The sequence below is a fragment of the Schistocerca nitens genome, chromosome 5 (genome assembly GCF_023898315.1).
Source record: "Schistocerca nitens isolate TAMUIC-IGC-003100 chromosome 5, iqSchNite1.1, whole genome shotgun sequence".
NCBI lineage: Eukaryota > Metazoa > Arthropoda > Insecta > Orthoptera > Acrididae > Schistocerca > Schistocerca nitens.
The window spans coordinates 483564262-483579228 of NC_064618.1; the positions used below are offsets into that span (position 1 = coordinate 483564262).

At 42.1% G+C, this 14967-nt stretch overlaps 2 protein-coding genes across 2 annotated transcripts in view; one reads left to right on the forward strand and one right to left on the reverse strand.

Moving 5' to 3' along the window:
• The window catches only part of LOC126260543 (E3 ubiquitin-protein ligase MYCBP2-like), an 831093-nt gene that overhangs the window by 286932 nt on the left and 529194 nt on the right, over positions 1 to 14967 (forward strand). The window lies entirely within an intron of this gene.
• LOC126259989 (uncharacterized) overlaps positions 1 to 14967 on the reverse strand; it is a 63768-nt gene that overhangs the window by 4355 nt on the left and 44446 nt on the right. The window contains exon 2 of the mRNA XM_049957122.1: positions 3096 to 3373. Coding sequence (XP_049813079.1) covers positions 3096 to 3373 — 278 coding nt within the window. The remainder of the gene's footprint in view (positions 1 to 3095; positions 3374 to 14967) is intronic.

Here is a 14967-nt window from a genome sequence, read left to right on the forward strand (position 1 = left end):
TTTTATCACATGTCATCTCCCAAAACCTAAGCAACTTTTATTGTATGTTAAGATTCCCTGTGGTCTAGTCCTGAAATATTGTTTTACAATTTTAGGGCTAAAACACAACCATTCTCTCCAGATGTTCCTCCCTTATTAGCCACTCATTGTGATTATGTCCAGCACAAGTTGGCTAGGCCCTCTGGATCTCAACTCTAACATTCAAAGGTAGTAACTGCCAAAAACTTTCAACACTATTCCACACTAGGATATGTCAGGATGTGCAGCTTCATACTGTAGTAAGTGTCTGTGTATTGTCAGATACATAATTTTAAACCATATTTTGAAATTTAGGCAATAGACATTCTAGTGAAGCTTTTGGTCACTTTTCATCTTTATATTAAAAAAAAAGTAATACGTTCTGTCAGGAAAAACAAAGAAAGTCTGCCCTGAGAGGATCAAACCTGTATCCGAGATCGGATCTTATACTACTTGATCAACACCCACTCCAACAAAGGCTTTATGCATTCAAACCTTTTCGATACAACCTGTGAAATAATTATATGGTTTCCATTATAAATATTGATTAAAATGCTAAAAATCAAATAAAAACAGTCTCAATTGCATTTTCAGCTTTATTTGTCAGCAACCAGTTTCGGCCCTTTCCTCAGACCATCTTCAGGCTTTTTCCCCCCACCACCAGCAGCCATAATGGCATGGAAAAGCCATGATCTGAGGAAAGAGCCAAAACTGGGTGCTAACAAATAAAGAACCTGAAAATGCGATCGAGACTGTTTTTTAGCATTTTATGCTGATCGCTGTGCTCCAATTAAAAAACGCTTTCTAAAATTGTAAATTTCTATTTCGAGAGAGAGGAGGGAGGCCTTTATGAGGGGCAGTCATAAGGTTTTAATTATCACCTTGAAAAAATAGTTACATCATTTCTATTATTTGGAGGTATGTTTTCAAATCCTGGTTGATGTACTATAGTACTGTGGCTCACATGGCACATCACTACAGTGACAAAGAAATTGATGCAGCCAATTGATAAGATTGATTATTCTGCAATAATTCATATTCTTCATTTGGAAGAGTATGATAACAATACATCACTATACAGTATAGTGTTTAGGTGGTATGGGTGCCTGCAGTGTGGTCAAACAAATCTGAAATAATGATGAATGAAGTGGCAGACTCTCTCTCTCTCTCTCTCTCTCTCTCTCTCTCTCTCTCTCTCTCTCTCTCTCTCTATGAAGAACCAGAAATCACAAGTGAACACTGAAGTATCACAGTAGAGGCAATAGTGGTAAAACAGAAAGTAAGTTTTCAACAACCAGCACCACATTTTTAAGACGACAGAAATCGCTGCCACTGGGTTCTACAACTGGTGACACCCATTAGAAAACTGAAGCAGAGGAAATGTTGCAGCTGCATCAAGCTGTCCTGTAGCTGTCTAATCACCATGGACAAGTACTGGGTGTATCAATGTTGTCCTGAGGGAAAGAAGCAGAGGAAGTAGTGGAAACATGTGGATTCACTAACCCTGAGATAGGTGACAGAGCAGAGTGATGCTGACAGTTTTTTGAGAGACTATACAAATCATCCCAGGAGTGCACTATCAAAATTTCTTGAGGACATTATGGGAAGGTGGTAAAAACCTAAACCTCATGGCAAGCTGTCCAAGAGGGTGTTTTCGCTTCATGAAAATGCCTCACCTCATTCTGTACTAGACAGTCACACATGCTGCTTCTTCGGGCTGTCAAATTTACATTTTTTAAATTATGTAATGTAAGAAGATTAGTACTAGCATCAGATCAAAAGGCTCAAGAGAATTTTATTTTCTTTATTCTGAAACTTTCTACTGCAATGTGTTTTCTTTCTTGTTTACATGTTTGGAATAGTGTTATTGTATGAATTCATCTTTTATCGTGTGTGACACAACAAGAGTGAGTGTTTTCCACTGCAAGATATAGTCTATAGAAAGTCAAATAAAATACGTATTCATTTGTATGTAAGTGAATGGATTTATTCATGAGTATTTTTTTGTAAATAATTGTTTTCTTCTACTAGTTGTAGGTAAGGCAACAAGGAGTTTATTTTCTGTTGATGACAAATGCCTTAAACATCTTGCGGATTTACTTTGTGATGACTATGATGATGATGATTAGTGTTTGGGGCGCTCAGCTACGCGGTCGTTAGTGCCTGTACAAAGTCCCAATTCTTACACCGGTCCAATCTAGCCACTGTCATGATGAGGACAACATAAACACCCAGTCCCCGGGCAGAGAAAATCCCCCAACCCAAGCAGGAATCGAACCCGTGCCCCGTGATCCAGAAGCAGCAACATGAGCCACCAGACCATGAGCTGCGGACTTGTGGTGGTGGTGGTGGTGGTGGTGGTGAAGAAGAAGAAGAAGAAGAAGAAGAAGAAGAAGAATCAGTAAGATCCAGAATGAGATTTTCACTCTGCAGCGGAGTGTGTGCTGATATGAAACTTCCTGGCAGATTAAAACTCTTTTAATCTGCCAGGAAGTTTCAATCAGTAAGATGTTTCTCTGAAACTTGAACAGGATAAGACTGAAGAAAGTGAATACAATACTTATTCAGATATTAGTGGCACTTCTGGTTTGAAACCATTGGTATTAATAATGGCTTCCGTTTTTCCCACCTGAACAGATCATCTGAATTAAACAAGCAGCCTTTGAGCCAAAGGAGCCCCAGTAAAAAACCACAATATTATTTTCACATATTTACCTGAAGCTGGGGTGGCCAAGTGCTGAGCTGAGACTGAAATTTCAGTACTCTACATTAATTATTTTCTGGTGTTGCAATTTTTCCGTCAGTGTAGTTAACATTAGACTTTATATTAATTAACCACTTGTTTCTCCCACAAAAAATTGTGTGTTGTGTTTGTCGGATTGCTGGTGGTTGGAGGGCGGGGGGGGGGGGGGGGGGAGCTGACAAGTTAAAACTCCGCACCAGGTGACTATCTGTGTATTATCCAAGAGTGGCCTTCCTGTTATATTTATAGCTAACTTGAGATGAACGAACTGTCATGGTCACTGATTTTTATCGAGGTGATAATTAAAACTTTTAGGACCAGATGAAGCACAAACCTGAAGGCGAAGCTCTCTATGGAGGTGACATTGGAGCGTTCGATGTTTATGGCGAGCGGGGGTAAGGCCCCGTAGGTTTCGAGCGTGGCGGCGTCGCGGCCGAAGGCGGCGGTGCGCAGGCGCAGCTGTGCCACGTGGGCCACGTGCACGAGGCGCAGGCGCGCCTGGTGCGACACGGCTCCGGCGCCCACCGTCACGTTGGCGCACCGCTCCACGTGCAGCGACGCCGTGTTCACTGGCAGCGCGAAGCCCCCGTCTTCGGCGCCCAGTGACAGCTCCTGTAAAAAGGTGTCGCTATGAAACTGTTTGAGGACACTGTTGCAAGGGGAAATACTATATCTACACAGATACTCCGCTAGCAACCGTACGGTGCGTGGCGGAGGGTAGCCTGTACCACTACAAGTCATTTCCTTTCCTGTTCGACTTGCAAATATAGCGGCGGAAAAAAGACTGTCTGTGTGTCTCCGTAAGAGCCCTAATTTCTCGTATCTTCGTGGTCCTTCCGCGCAAGGTATATTATCGGCAGTAAAATCATTCAGCAGTTAGCTTCAAATGCCTCTTCTTTAAATTTTCTCAACACCGTTCTTCGAAAAGAACGTCGCCTTCGTACCATGAACTCCCCTTTGAGTTCCCGAAGCATCTCCGTAACACTTGCGTGTCGTTCGAACCTACCAGTAAGAAATCTAACACCGCGCCTGTGAATTGCTCCGATGTCTTCATTCAGTCCTACCTGGTAAGGATCCCAAAGATTAGAGCAGTACTGAAGAACAGGTCGCACCAGCGTCCTAATGCGGTCTCCGTTACAGGTGAACCACACTTTTCTGAAATTCTCCCAGTAATTCGCCTTCCGGACCACAGTCCTCACATGCTCGTTCCATTTCATATCGCTTTGCAACGTTATGCCCAGATATTTAAACGACTTGACTGCTTCAAGCACGCCACTAGTAATGTATCTGAGCATTAAAGGTTTGTTCTTCCTACTCACCCTTATTAACTTACGTTTTTCCACATTTAGAGGTAGCTACTATTCATAGCACTAACTACAGATTTTTCTAAGTCATCTTGTATCTTCCTACAGTTACTCAACTTCGACACCTTACCGCACAACACAGCATCATCAGCAACTTGCTGCCCACTCAGTCCGGCAAATCACATGAGTCCAATTTCTTATTCCCATCGCCTTTGGCTCTCCCATATCATTCCTGGGTCTCCCTCTTCTTCTCCCGTCAGGTTTCCCCATAAAAATTTTCTTGACACTCCGAGTTTCTGCTATTTTCTGCACATGTCCTGCCCATCTTATTCTTCCCTACTTAATTTTAACAACAGTATCCATCTGTCCAAAAAGTGTTTGCATTCTACATTTGTTCTTACTCTCCAGCCATCTTCCTCTCAGTGCTCCAAAAATCCTCAGTATCTTTCTTTCCCATCTCATTAACCAGTTCTCCTCCTTTAATGTCAATAGTCAGACTTCTGATCCATATATTACTATAAGTCTTAATATGGTCGTGTATATTTTGATTTTTGTATTCCTACTAACATTCATGGATTTAAATACGTTCTGCAAGGCAAAATTTCTACTGCTACTTTATTGTCCTCCGTTATTATAGAACCTAAATATTTAAATGTTTTCACTCTTTCATATTCTTTCCCACTCATTACTATTGAATTCTTCGTAAAAAGCCTGCAGGAAATCTAGAAATACGGCATTTGCCTGTTGCCCTTCGTCCATAGTTATCTGTATATCATGTGAGAAAAGGGCAGGCTGACTTTCGCACGAGCGATACTTCCTAAATCCATGCTGATTCGTGGATATAAGCTTCCCATTCTCAATAATGTTTATTATATTCGAACTGAGAATATGTTCAAGGATTCTGCAGCAAACCGATGTTAGGGATATTAGTCTGTAATTTTGCGGCTCCGTTCTTCTACCCTTCATATATACAAGAGTCACCTGCCCTTTTTTCCTGTTGCTTGAGACTTCGTGCTGGGCGAGAGATTCACGATTAATGGTTTCTCTACCCCAGAGATGCGTATTTCTATATCGTCCCAACGGGAGTCTGTCCGAAGGTCTGATGACGGTATGTTCGTACGATTCTCCTGTGTGAACGATTTCTTGAACGTGAAATTTAAAACTTCCACACCAGACTGGTCATAAGGGACTGAATGGAAGTATTTTATTTCTGTCGAAATTTCTCACGCGCGAGCGGGAAATTAAGCAAGAATCTACATTACTAAAACACTGTACTGGAACCCAAAATAGCGTAGGGACAACAAAAATTCGTTTCAATATTACGCGTAATTATTGACCAAACCTAAAAAATTGAAATACTGTCGAGCTACTTATATTAAACTTTTAACACAATAGGACAATAGAAACTGTGTTTGCTTTGTGATAGCGTAACTGACGGCGCGCAAATACTCAGACAAGTCATCCAGTATTTGAAAATGAGAGCAATTATCGTCTTCCAAGTTTTAAGCATAATTTCAAAACATTTTTAAGATTTCTCTCGCTTATATGCTTCAGAGCAAAAATTTAACATATTAACTCTTTTGTAAAATAATCGGCAGTCTGAACATGTTTTATACATGGCAGTTCGTTTCTTCGAAGAGTCGAGGGTTTATTGGTTCTTTCTGATATGCACATTACACCAGATACAGTAAATGCATTCAAGCCGAGATCCAGGAACTGAGCTGGAAGGGGGGGGGGGAGGGGGGGTTGGAGCAGCAAGCCAGTTTCACACTCTTGAGATTTCAACCTGGGCATACTCGCTACTAAGGTTCGGAAACACATGGTACCCATCCTAATGATAATGTAAATCAGTATATGTACTCTGCTGAAACTACCTCTTGAATGATTATAGCGGCCGCCACGAAAACAGGCACCTCAAGGCACTGGCAACAGGCACCTCAACGCACTGTCAAAAAATTCGGAAAAAATATTATACCTCTAGTCTAGAATATAATGGAGTACTTGCCGAAAGAAAATTCTTTCCAGCTGGTACGAAAAAATAAATAAATAAAAACTAACGTTACAAGAAATTTCGAAGAAAAACATCTATTTCAACCAGTGGAAAATAATAATACAGAACCCCCTGACATATTTGGACTGAAAATAATGTGTGAACATTCTCGAAGTTTATACATGCATATGGTACATATTTTTATGGTGAAAGCATAAAAGTATTCTGAAGTAAAATATAAAATACCGTGTTGTTGTTGTTGTGGTCTTCAGTCCTGAGACTGGTTTGATGCAGCTCTCCATGCTACTCTATCCTGTGCAAGCTTCTTCATCTCCCAGTACCTACTGCAACCTACATCCTTCTGAATCTGCTTAGTGTATTCATCTCTTGGTCTCCCCCTACGATTTTTACCCTCCACGATGCCCTCCAATGCTAAATTTGTGATCCCTTGATGCCTCAAAACATGTCCTACCAACCGATCCCTTCTTCTAGTCAAATTGTGCCACAAACTTCTCTTCTCCCCAATCCTATTCAATACCTCCTCATTAGTTATGTGATCTACCCACCTTATCTTCAGCATTCTTCTGTAGCACCACATTTCGAAAGCTTCTATTCTCTTCTCGTCCAAACTATTTACCGTCCATGTTTCACTTCCATACATGGCTACACTCAATACAAATACTTTCAGAAATGACTTCCTGACACTTAAATCTATACTCGATGTGAACAAATTTCTCTTCTTCAGAAACGCTTTCCTTGCCATTGCCAGTCTACATTTTATATCCTCTCTACTTCGACCATCATCGGTTATTTTGCTCCCCAAATAGCAAAACTCCTTTACTACTTTGTCTCATTTCCTAATCTAATACCCTCAACATCACCCGACTTAATTCGACTACATTCCATTATCCTCGTTTTGCTTTTGTTGATGTTCAACTTATATCCTCCCTTCAAGACACCATCCATTCCGTTCAACTGCTCTTCCAAGTCCTTTGCTGTCTCTGACAGAATTACAATGTCATCGGCGAACCTCAAAGTTTTTATTTCTTCTCCATGGATTTTAATACCTACTCCAAATTTTTCTTTTGTTTCCTTTACTGCTTGCTCAATATACAGATTGAATAACATCGGGGAGAGGCTACAACCCTGTCTTACTCCCTTCCCAACCACTGCTTCCCTTTCATGTCCCTCGACTCTTATAACTGCCATCTGGTTTCTGTACAAATTGTAAATAGCCTTTCGCTCCCTGTATTTTACCCCTGCCACCTTTAGAATTTGAAAGAGAGTATTCCAGTCAACATTGTCAAAAGCTTTCTCTAAGTCTACAAATGCTAGAAACGTAGGTTTGCCTTTCCTTAATCTTTCTTCTAAGATAAGTCGTAAGGTCAGTATTGCCTCACGTGTTCCAGTATTTCTACGGAATCCAAACTGATCTTCCCCGAGGCCGGCTTCTACTAGTTTTTCCATTCGTCTGTAAAGAATTCGTGTTAGTAGTTTGCAGCTGTGGCTTATTAAACTGATTGTCCGGTACTTTCCACATCTGTCAACACCTGCTTTCTTTGGGATTGGAATTATTATATTCTTCTTGAAGTCTGAGGGTATTTCACCTGTTTCATACATCTTGCTCACCAGATGGTAGAGTTTTGTCAGGACTGGCTCTCCCAAGGCCGTCAGTAGTTCCAATGGAATGTTGTCTACTCCGGGGGCCTTGTTTCGACTCAGGTCTTTCAGTGCTCTGTCAAACTCTTCACGCAGTATCGTATCTCCCATTTCATCTTCATCTACATCCTCTTCCATTTCCATAATATTGTCCTCAAGTACATCGCCCTTGTATAGACCCTCTATATACTCCTTCCACCTTTCTGCTTTCCCTTCTTTGCTTAGAACTGGGTTTCCATCTGAGCTCTTGATGTTCATACAAGTGGTTCTCTTATCTCCAAAGGTCTCTTTAATTTTCCTGTAGGCAGTATCTATCTTACCTCTAGTGAGAAAAGCCTCTACATCCTTACATTTGTCCTCTAGCCATCCCTGCTTAGCCATTTTGCACTTCCTGTCGATCTCATTTTTGAGACGTTTGTATTCCTTTTTGCCTGCTTCATTTACTGCATTTTTATATTTTCTCCTTTCATCAATTAAATTCAATATTTCTTCTGTTACCCTAGGATTTCTACTAGCCCTCGTCTTTTTACCTATTTGATCCTCTGCTGCCTTCACTACTTCATCCCTCAAAGCTACCCATTCCTCTTCTACTGTATTTCTTTCCCCCATTCCTGTCAATTGTTCCCTTATGCTCTCCCTGAAACTCTGGTTCTTTCAGTTTATCCAGGTCCCATCTCCTAAAATTCCCACCTTTTTGCAGTTCCTTCAGTTGTGATCTACAGTTCATAACCAATAGATTGTGGTCAGAGTCCACATCTGCCCCTGGAAATGTCTTACAATTTAAAACCTGGTTCCTAAATCTCTGTCTTACCATTATATAATCTATCTGATACCTTTTAGTATCTCCAGGGTTCTTCCATGTGTCCAACCTTTTTTCATGAGTCTTAAACCAAGTGTTAGCTATGATTAAGTTGTGCTCTGTGCAAAATTCTACCAGGCGGCTTCCTCTTTCATTTCTTAGCCCCAGTCCATATTCACCTACTACGTTTCCTTCTCTCCCTTTTCCTACTACCGAATTCCAGTCACCCATGACTATTAAATTTTCGTCACCCTTCACTATCTGAATAATTTCTTTTATTTCATCATACATTTCTTCAATTTCTTCATCATGCAGAGCTAGTTGGCATATAAACTTTTACTACTGTAGTAGGTGTAGGCTTCGTATCTATCTTGGCCACAATAATGAGTTCACTATGCTGTTTGTAGTAGCTTACCCGCATTCCTATTTTCCTATTCATTATTAAACCTACTCCTGCATTACCCCTATTTGACTTTGTGTTTATAACCCTGTAGTCACCTGACCAGAAGTCTTGTTCCTCCTGCCACTGAACTTCACTAATTCCCACTATATGTAACTTCAACCTATCCATTTCTCTTTTTAAATTTTCTAACCTACCTGCCCGATTAAGGGATCTGAGATTCCACGCTCCGATCCGTAGAACGCCAGTTTTCTTTCTCCTGATAACGACATCCTCTTGAGTAGTCCCCGCCCGGAGATCCGAATGGGGGACTATTTTGCCTCCGGAATATTTTACCCAAGAGGACGCCATCATCATTTAATCATACAGTAAAGCTGCATGCCCTCGGGAAAAATTACGGCCGTAGTTTCCCCTTGCTTTCAGCCGTTCGCAGTATAAGCACAGCAAGGCCGTTTTGGTTATTGTTACAAGGCCAGATCAGTCAATCATCCAGACTGTTGCCCTTGCAACTACTGAAAAGGCTGCTGCCCCTCTTCAGGAACCACACGTTTGTCTGGCCTCTCAACAGAGACCCCTCCGTTGTGGTTGCACCTACGGTACGGCTATCTGTATCGCTGAGGCACGCAAGCCTCCCCAACAACGGCAAGGTCCATGGTTCATGGGGGGAGGTCGTATATCTGACACTTGCATTTAGCCGGCCGATGTGGCCGAGCGGTTCTAGGCTCTTCAGTCTGGAACCGCACGACCGCTACGGTCGCAGGTTCGAATCCTGCCGCGGGCATGGATGTGTGTGACGTCCTTAGATTAGTTGGGTTTAAGTAGTTCTAAGTTCTAGGGGACTTATGATCTCAGACGTTAAGTCCCATAGTACTCAGAGCCATTTGAACCATTTGAAGACTTGCATTTCGCTGGTCAACCGCCAACGATGGTGAGACGCATGGTAACTCCTGCCTTCATTGAATGTATGTGAAGGATAGTGTATTATTTTTATACCGGTTACGGGGACACTAGAGAAGTTCATGAGCTAGTCTTCGGTCACTGATGGAGCAAAGGCATAATTTCGTAGAGTCTGATCTCAGCAGTGACTTTATTGCAGGCAGACGACCTGATATAAATCACAGTAGTCCACGGGTCAGCTGTGATGATGTTGGCGGAATGGAGATTCCAGTGTGACCCAGCTTCGTTCAATGGATAATTAATTTTTTTTTCTTCTCTTTTGTGTTTCAAAAGCTGATTAACGAGTTGCACGTTCCATGCCTCCCCACGTGCTATTTTTTTTTTCGTTAGTAGATTCTTTGTTTCAGCCCGAAACGTATGCCTTTTTTTCCCTCTTACATCTTTACATTTTGTCATGGCTTTCTTTCAAAAGTCCAATTTAATATCAGAATGTTGCAGCACCGGTAAGGGCATTGTAAATTAGAATAAAATGTAGTTAGTATGAAGAATACGTAACTTCCCGAGACGAATCATCGTAGTCCTAGAGGTCACACATTTGGTCATTTGAAAGAAGTAGTTTCATTTAGGTACACGGTCCAGTCACATTGTCAGCGCCTCCCATGTTCGACGTCAGCGTGAAGTAACCACCCACTGACGGCAGGTGGCACTACTAGCAGCGAAGCGTGTCGGGCGACTCGCATTGCTGTTATTGTCGTAACGCGGAAACGGAGCTGATTATCTGACGTCCAGAAGGGCACGTTCATTAACTTTCGGGCCAAGAGTGCAAGCATTTCCGAAGCGGCTAAGTCTTTAAATTGTTCGCGTGCCACGAGGACCGTAGATGATAGCGATGAACGACTGCTGCGAAGATGTGAACGTGCGGATAGATGAAGAACTGTTCAGAAACTGACCACCCACATTAACTAAGGGGGCTAACAATAGTACCTGTTAAGCGAACGTTACTGTGTACGGGCCTCCACAGCACGCACCTGGATCATGCAGCCATGTTCAGTATGGCTCTACCCTTGGGGCACGACGGCATCTGCCAGCTCGCAGTGTACGTGCATAGTTCGAAGAGCGCCACGATGAGTTTGCAGTACTCTCAGGACCACGAAGCTCCCCGGCTTTAGACCCAGTCAAGAATTGGCCTAGATCGGACTGTTCTCGTCACGCATCCTCAACCGAGAAACGTAGCGCAGCTGGCCACGTCACTGGAATCGGCATGGCTCCGCAACCCTGTCGGTAAATACCATAACCTCATTAACTCTCTTCCTAGCCCGCCCGGTTGGCCGTGCGGTCTAACGTACGGATTTCCGGAAGGGAAGGAGCGCCTGGTCCCCGGCACGAATCCGCCCCCCAGATTTGTGTCGAGGTCCGGTGAACCAGCCAGTCTGTGGACGGTTTTTAGGCGGTTTTCCATCTGCCTCGGCGAATGCGGGCTGGTTCCCCTTATTCCGCCTCAGTTACACTGTGTTGGCGATTGCTGCGCAGACAAGTTCTCCACGTACGCGTACACCATCATTACTCTAACACGCAAACATAGGGGCTACACTTGTCTGGTGTGAGACATTCCCTGGGGGGTCCACCGGGGGCCGAACCGCACAACAACCCCTGGGTTCGGTGTGGAGCGGCGGAGGTGTGAAGTGGACTGAGCAGTCGTCGTGGGGCTGTGGACCACTGCGGCTGCGGCGGGGACGGAGCCTCTCCGTCGTTTCTAGGTCCCCGGTTAACATACAATACAATACATACAAAACTCTCTTCCTGTACGTCTCGCGCTGCGAAAGGTGATTATTCAGGCTTTTGACAGGTGGGGACATTAATGTGACTGTACGGTGTGCCGGCCGAAGTGGCCGCGCGGTTCTGGCGCTGCAGTCTGGAACCGCGAGACCGCTACGGTCGCAGGTTCGAATCCTGCCTCGGGCATGGATATGTGTGATGTCCTTAGGTTAGTTAGGTTTAACTAGTTCTAAGTTCTAGGGGACTAATGACCTCAGCAGTTGAGTCCCATAGTGCTCAGAGCCATTTGAACCATTTTTTTTGTACGGTGTAAATACCCGGTTTGGAATAGTTCTCGCGATACACTGATGCCGGCCGCTGTGGCCGAGCGGTTCTAGGCAACTTCAGTCCGAAACCACGCTGCTGCTACGGTCGCAGGTTCGAATCCTGCCTCGGGCATGCATGTGTCTGATGTCCTTAGGTTAGTTAGATTTAAGTACTTCTAAGTTCTAGGGGACGGATGACCTCAGATGATAAGTCCCATAGTGCTTAGAGCCATTTGAACCGTTTGATACACTGATAAATATTTATCATCATTATTTATTTATTTGGCAGGTCATAATAAATTTTCATAAAGTCCGCAATCAAGTTCGATGCACTTTATACACTGGAAAGAACCTATTGTGTTACTCGTGTTGGTGCAACTTTAGGTTCCACAAGGCTGCGCACCATTGGCAAGTCTATGAGTGTTGCAGTACATGAAATGTGTTCCGTTCCGGGGAGTGTCAGTCTACACTGCACATCGACATTCTTGATGCCAAGTTATAAAACTCGCATAGAGGGTCGAGCGTAACTCTCGAGTTTGTTGATGATTGATTAATTCGTTTAGCTTTCGAAAGAGTATGAATTACAATCACCTCGTTGCATTTTTTCTTCTCCCTGTCCATAAAAAGAATCTAATGGCTTGCGACAACGTTACGTAATTTTTGGAAGTTACATTCTGAGACCGAAAACTGAAAGAGATTAATGGAAACTTCCGCTAGTTTTGTAGTGAACGCTTGCTACTGTTGGTTTTCCCCCGAACTTACGTATGTTTCCTATGTTATTTAAGTTTGCTAATAACACGTTTCCATTTAAAGAGTCATATCGTAGAGTTATATGAATTTTAATTGCATTTTGGCCGTATTTATATTTTTGGACTAATATAGGCTGTTTTAATTCACGCGTTTTGTGATATTACCGGAACTTGAAACAACCTAAGTAGAAGGTTTGTCCACAATAGAAAGTCAAGAAGTGTAAATATGAACACATCTAGTATCTACAAATACATCTATAGCCAATGCAACAAATTTCACATAGGTCAAAATGGCAGACTTTTGAAGACACTGTTTAAAGAGCACACTGACTGTTATAAACCGGACAAATGCAACAAACGAACATTATCGGCAAATAGTCAAGTGAAAGGCCACCAAAATTTAGGACTACCTGCAAATTCTGCTCAAAATCTAAAAATAAATGGATGCCAGAGAAAATGTAAATCACAACTCATAATACAGTGAATGAAAATATTCTAACTGAAGTAATTCTTTATACTGAACTGGTAGCAATATAAAACAATTCATTAATAACAGTCACAGTACCTGAAGTTGGTCACTATTGGTCACAGTAAATCAAAACATTTTATTTGCATAAACCTCCGTTTCAATTCGGATAAAATTTTAAAACTGCAGGCATTATTCGACGACTGAATACACGCTGCTTTATCATATGGGGTTACTTTCATGACAATCCACTAACAAGTTTATCAAGAGAATGGGCTAACATTTGAACTTGACTGTCCGCTACCACAGCGGACTATATTTTGATGTCTGTTGTTGTGTGGGCTCCACGGCTGGCGAAGGAAAGTGTGAATACACATGTTCGTTCGCGAACGTCCAGGCTTACATCTAATGTAAATTTTAGGATCAGAATCGTGTCGACGTTGTACATATACGGAGCCCCGTGAAGCGCCGCGCCGTGGCGCCTATGATGTTACTTGTCTGATTGTATGAAACCAAACAGCATGTTATGTGAACTATGGAAGAAATGTCACTACAACCAATTTAAATTCTGAGTAAGCCATCAGGTCTCATCGAGACTATAAGCCTTAGGAGAAGCTACAGTTTCGATCAATAAAAGTTCAAATGGTGCAAATGGCTCTGAGCACTATGGGACTCAACTGCTGTGGTTATCAGTCCCCTAGAACTTATAACTACTTAAACCTAACTAACCTAAGGACATCACACACATCCATGCCCGAGGCAGAATTCGAACCTGCGACCGTAGCAGTCTCAATAAAAGTTCTTCAGCAGACAGTCGCCGGACTTTTCTTCATATTGTTATGTCAATGCCGTCCAGCAATATTTGTCCTTTATTTTAAATTCCGTAAAACATGTTACATATTAACTACTTGAAGGCCAGTTTCCGGCAGAGGCGTTAGCAAAACGCATCTGAATTCTGCAGTATTTTTTTTTTCTCAGGTAGAGAGGAAATAATGATGCGTCTATTTTTATACTGTCCTAACTGACAATCATACGGCTGGTATATGTACGGTTGCTAAGAGAGAGGAAAATAAAGCTTTTTATTAAGTAAATTAAATATTTATTTTTCTGGAGCACAAAGTAAAAAGATGTTCAATAACTTTGCTCATTTCGATCAGACTTGTAAAGAAATAATTTGTCGTTAAGTATTAATATTTCTCATTTGAACCTACTTTAACCAGAACGTAATTTTTCTTGAAAATAGGTTAGTGAAACTCTTGACAAAGTAATTTTAAATTAAACCAACATCATCATCATCGTCGTCGTGATTTGTGTCGGTTTGAATTTTATTACGTTTCTCTGCCCAAGGGCGTTTATGGATGGGAACACACTTACGACATTGATATTGTGACCTGAAACTGAAAAGTAATGTTCTTCCCATTTCTGTAATTCCGAAAATTCTTCGTTATGCTATGATTTGAAATAAGCTGTCTACTTTTTGTGTGTCAAAAGCATTTTAAAGGTACAGTCGCCTTTTTTGGTGCTTGAATTTCGTGAAATTTTAACATTAACTAAATTCCTTGCTGTCATCCATGTGGCGGGGCGGGACGGGGCGCGCAGCGGCTCGCTCGTTCGCACAGCGCGCGACGTGGCAATGACATGTATTACGCTCGTTAAGGGGAGCCGGAGGTGACTAAGTTTGAGGAACATTTATGAATAAACTACCAAATAGAAAAATTTGAATTTTTTTTACATATAGAGTGGTTTAGTATTGCAGTTATGATAGAGGGATTTTGGAGTATCTTTTCTAGTTTCCTTCCAATTTTTTTATTAATGACCCAAATTTTTTTTAACAAATAATTGCTTTATAATTAAACTGAAA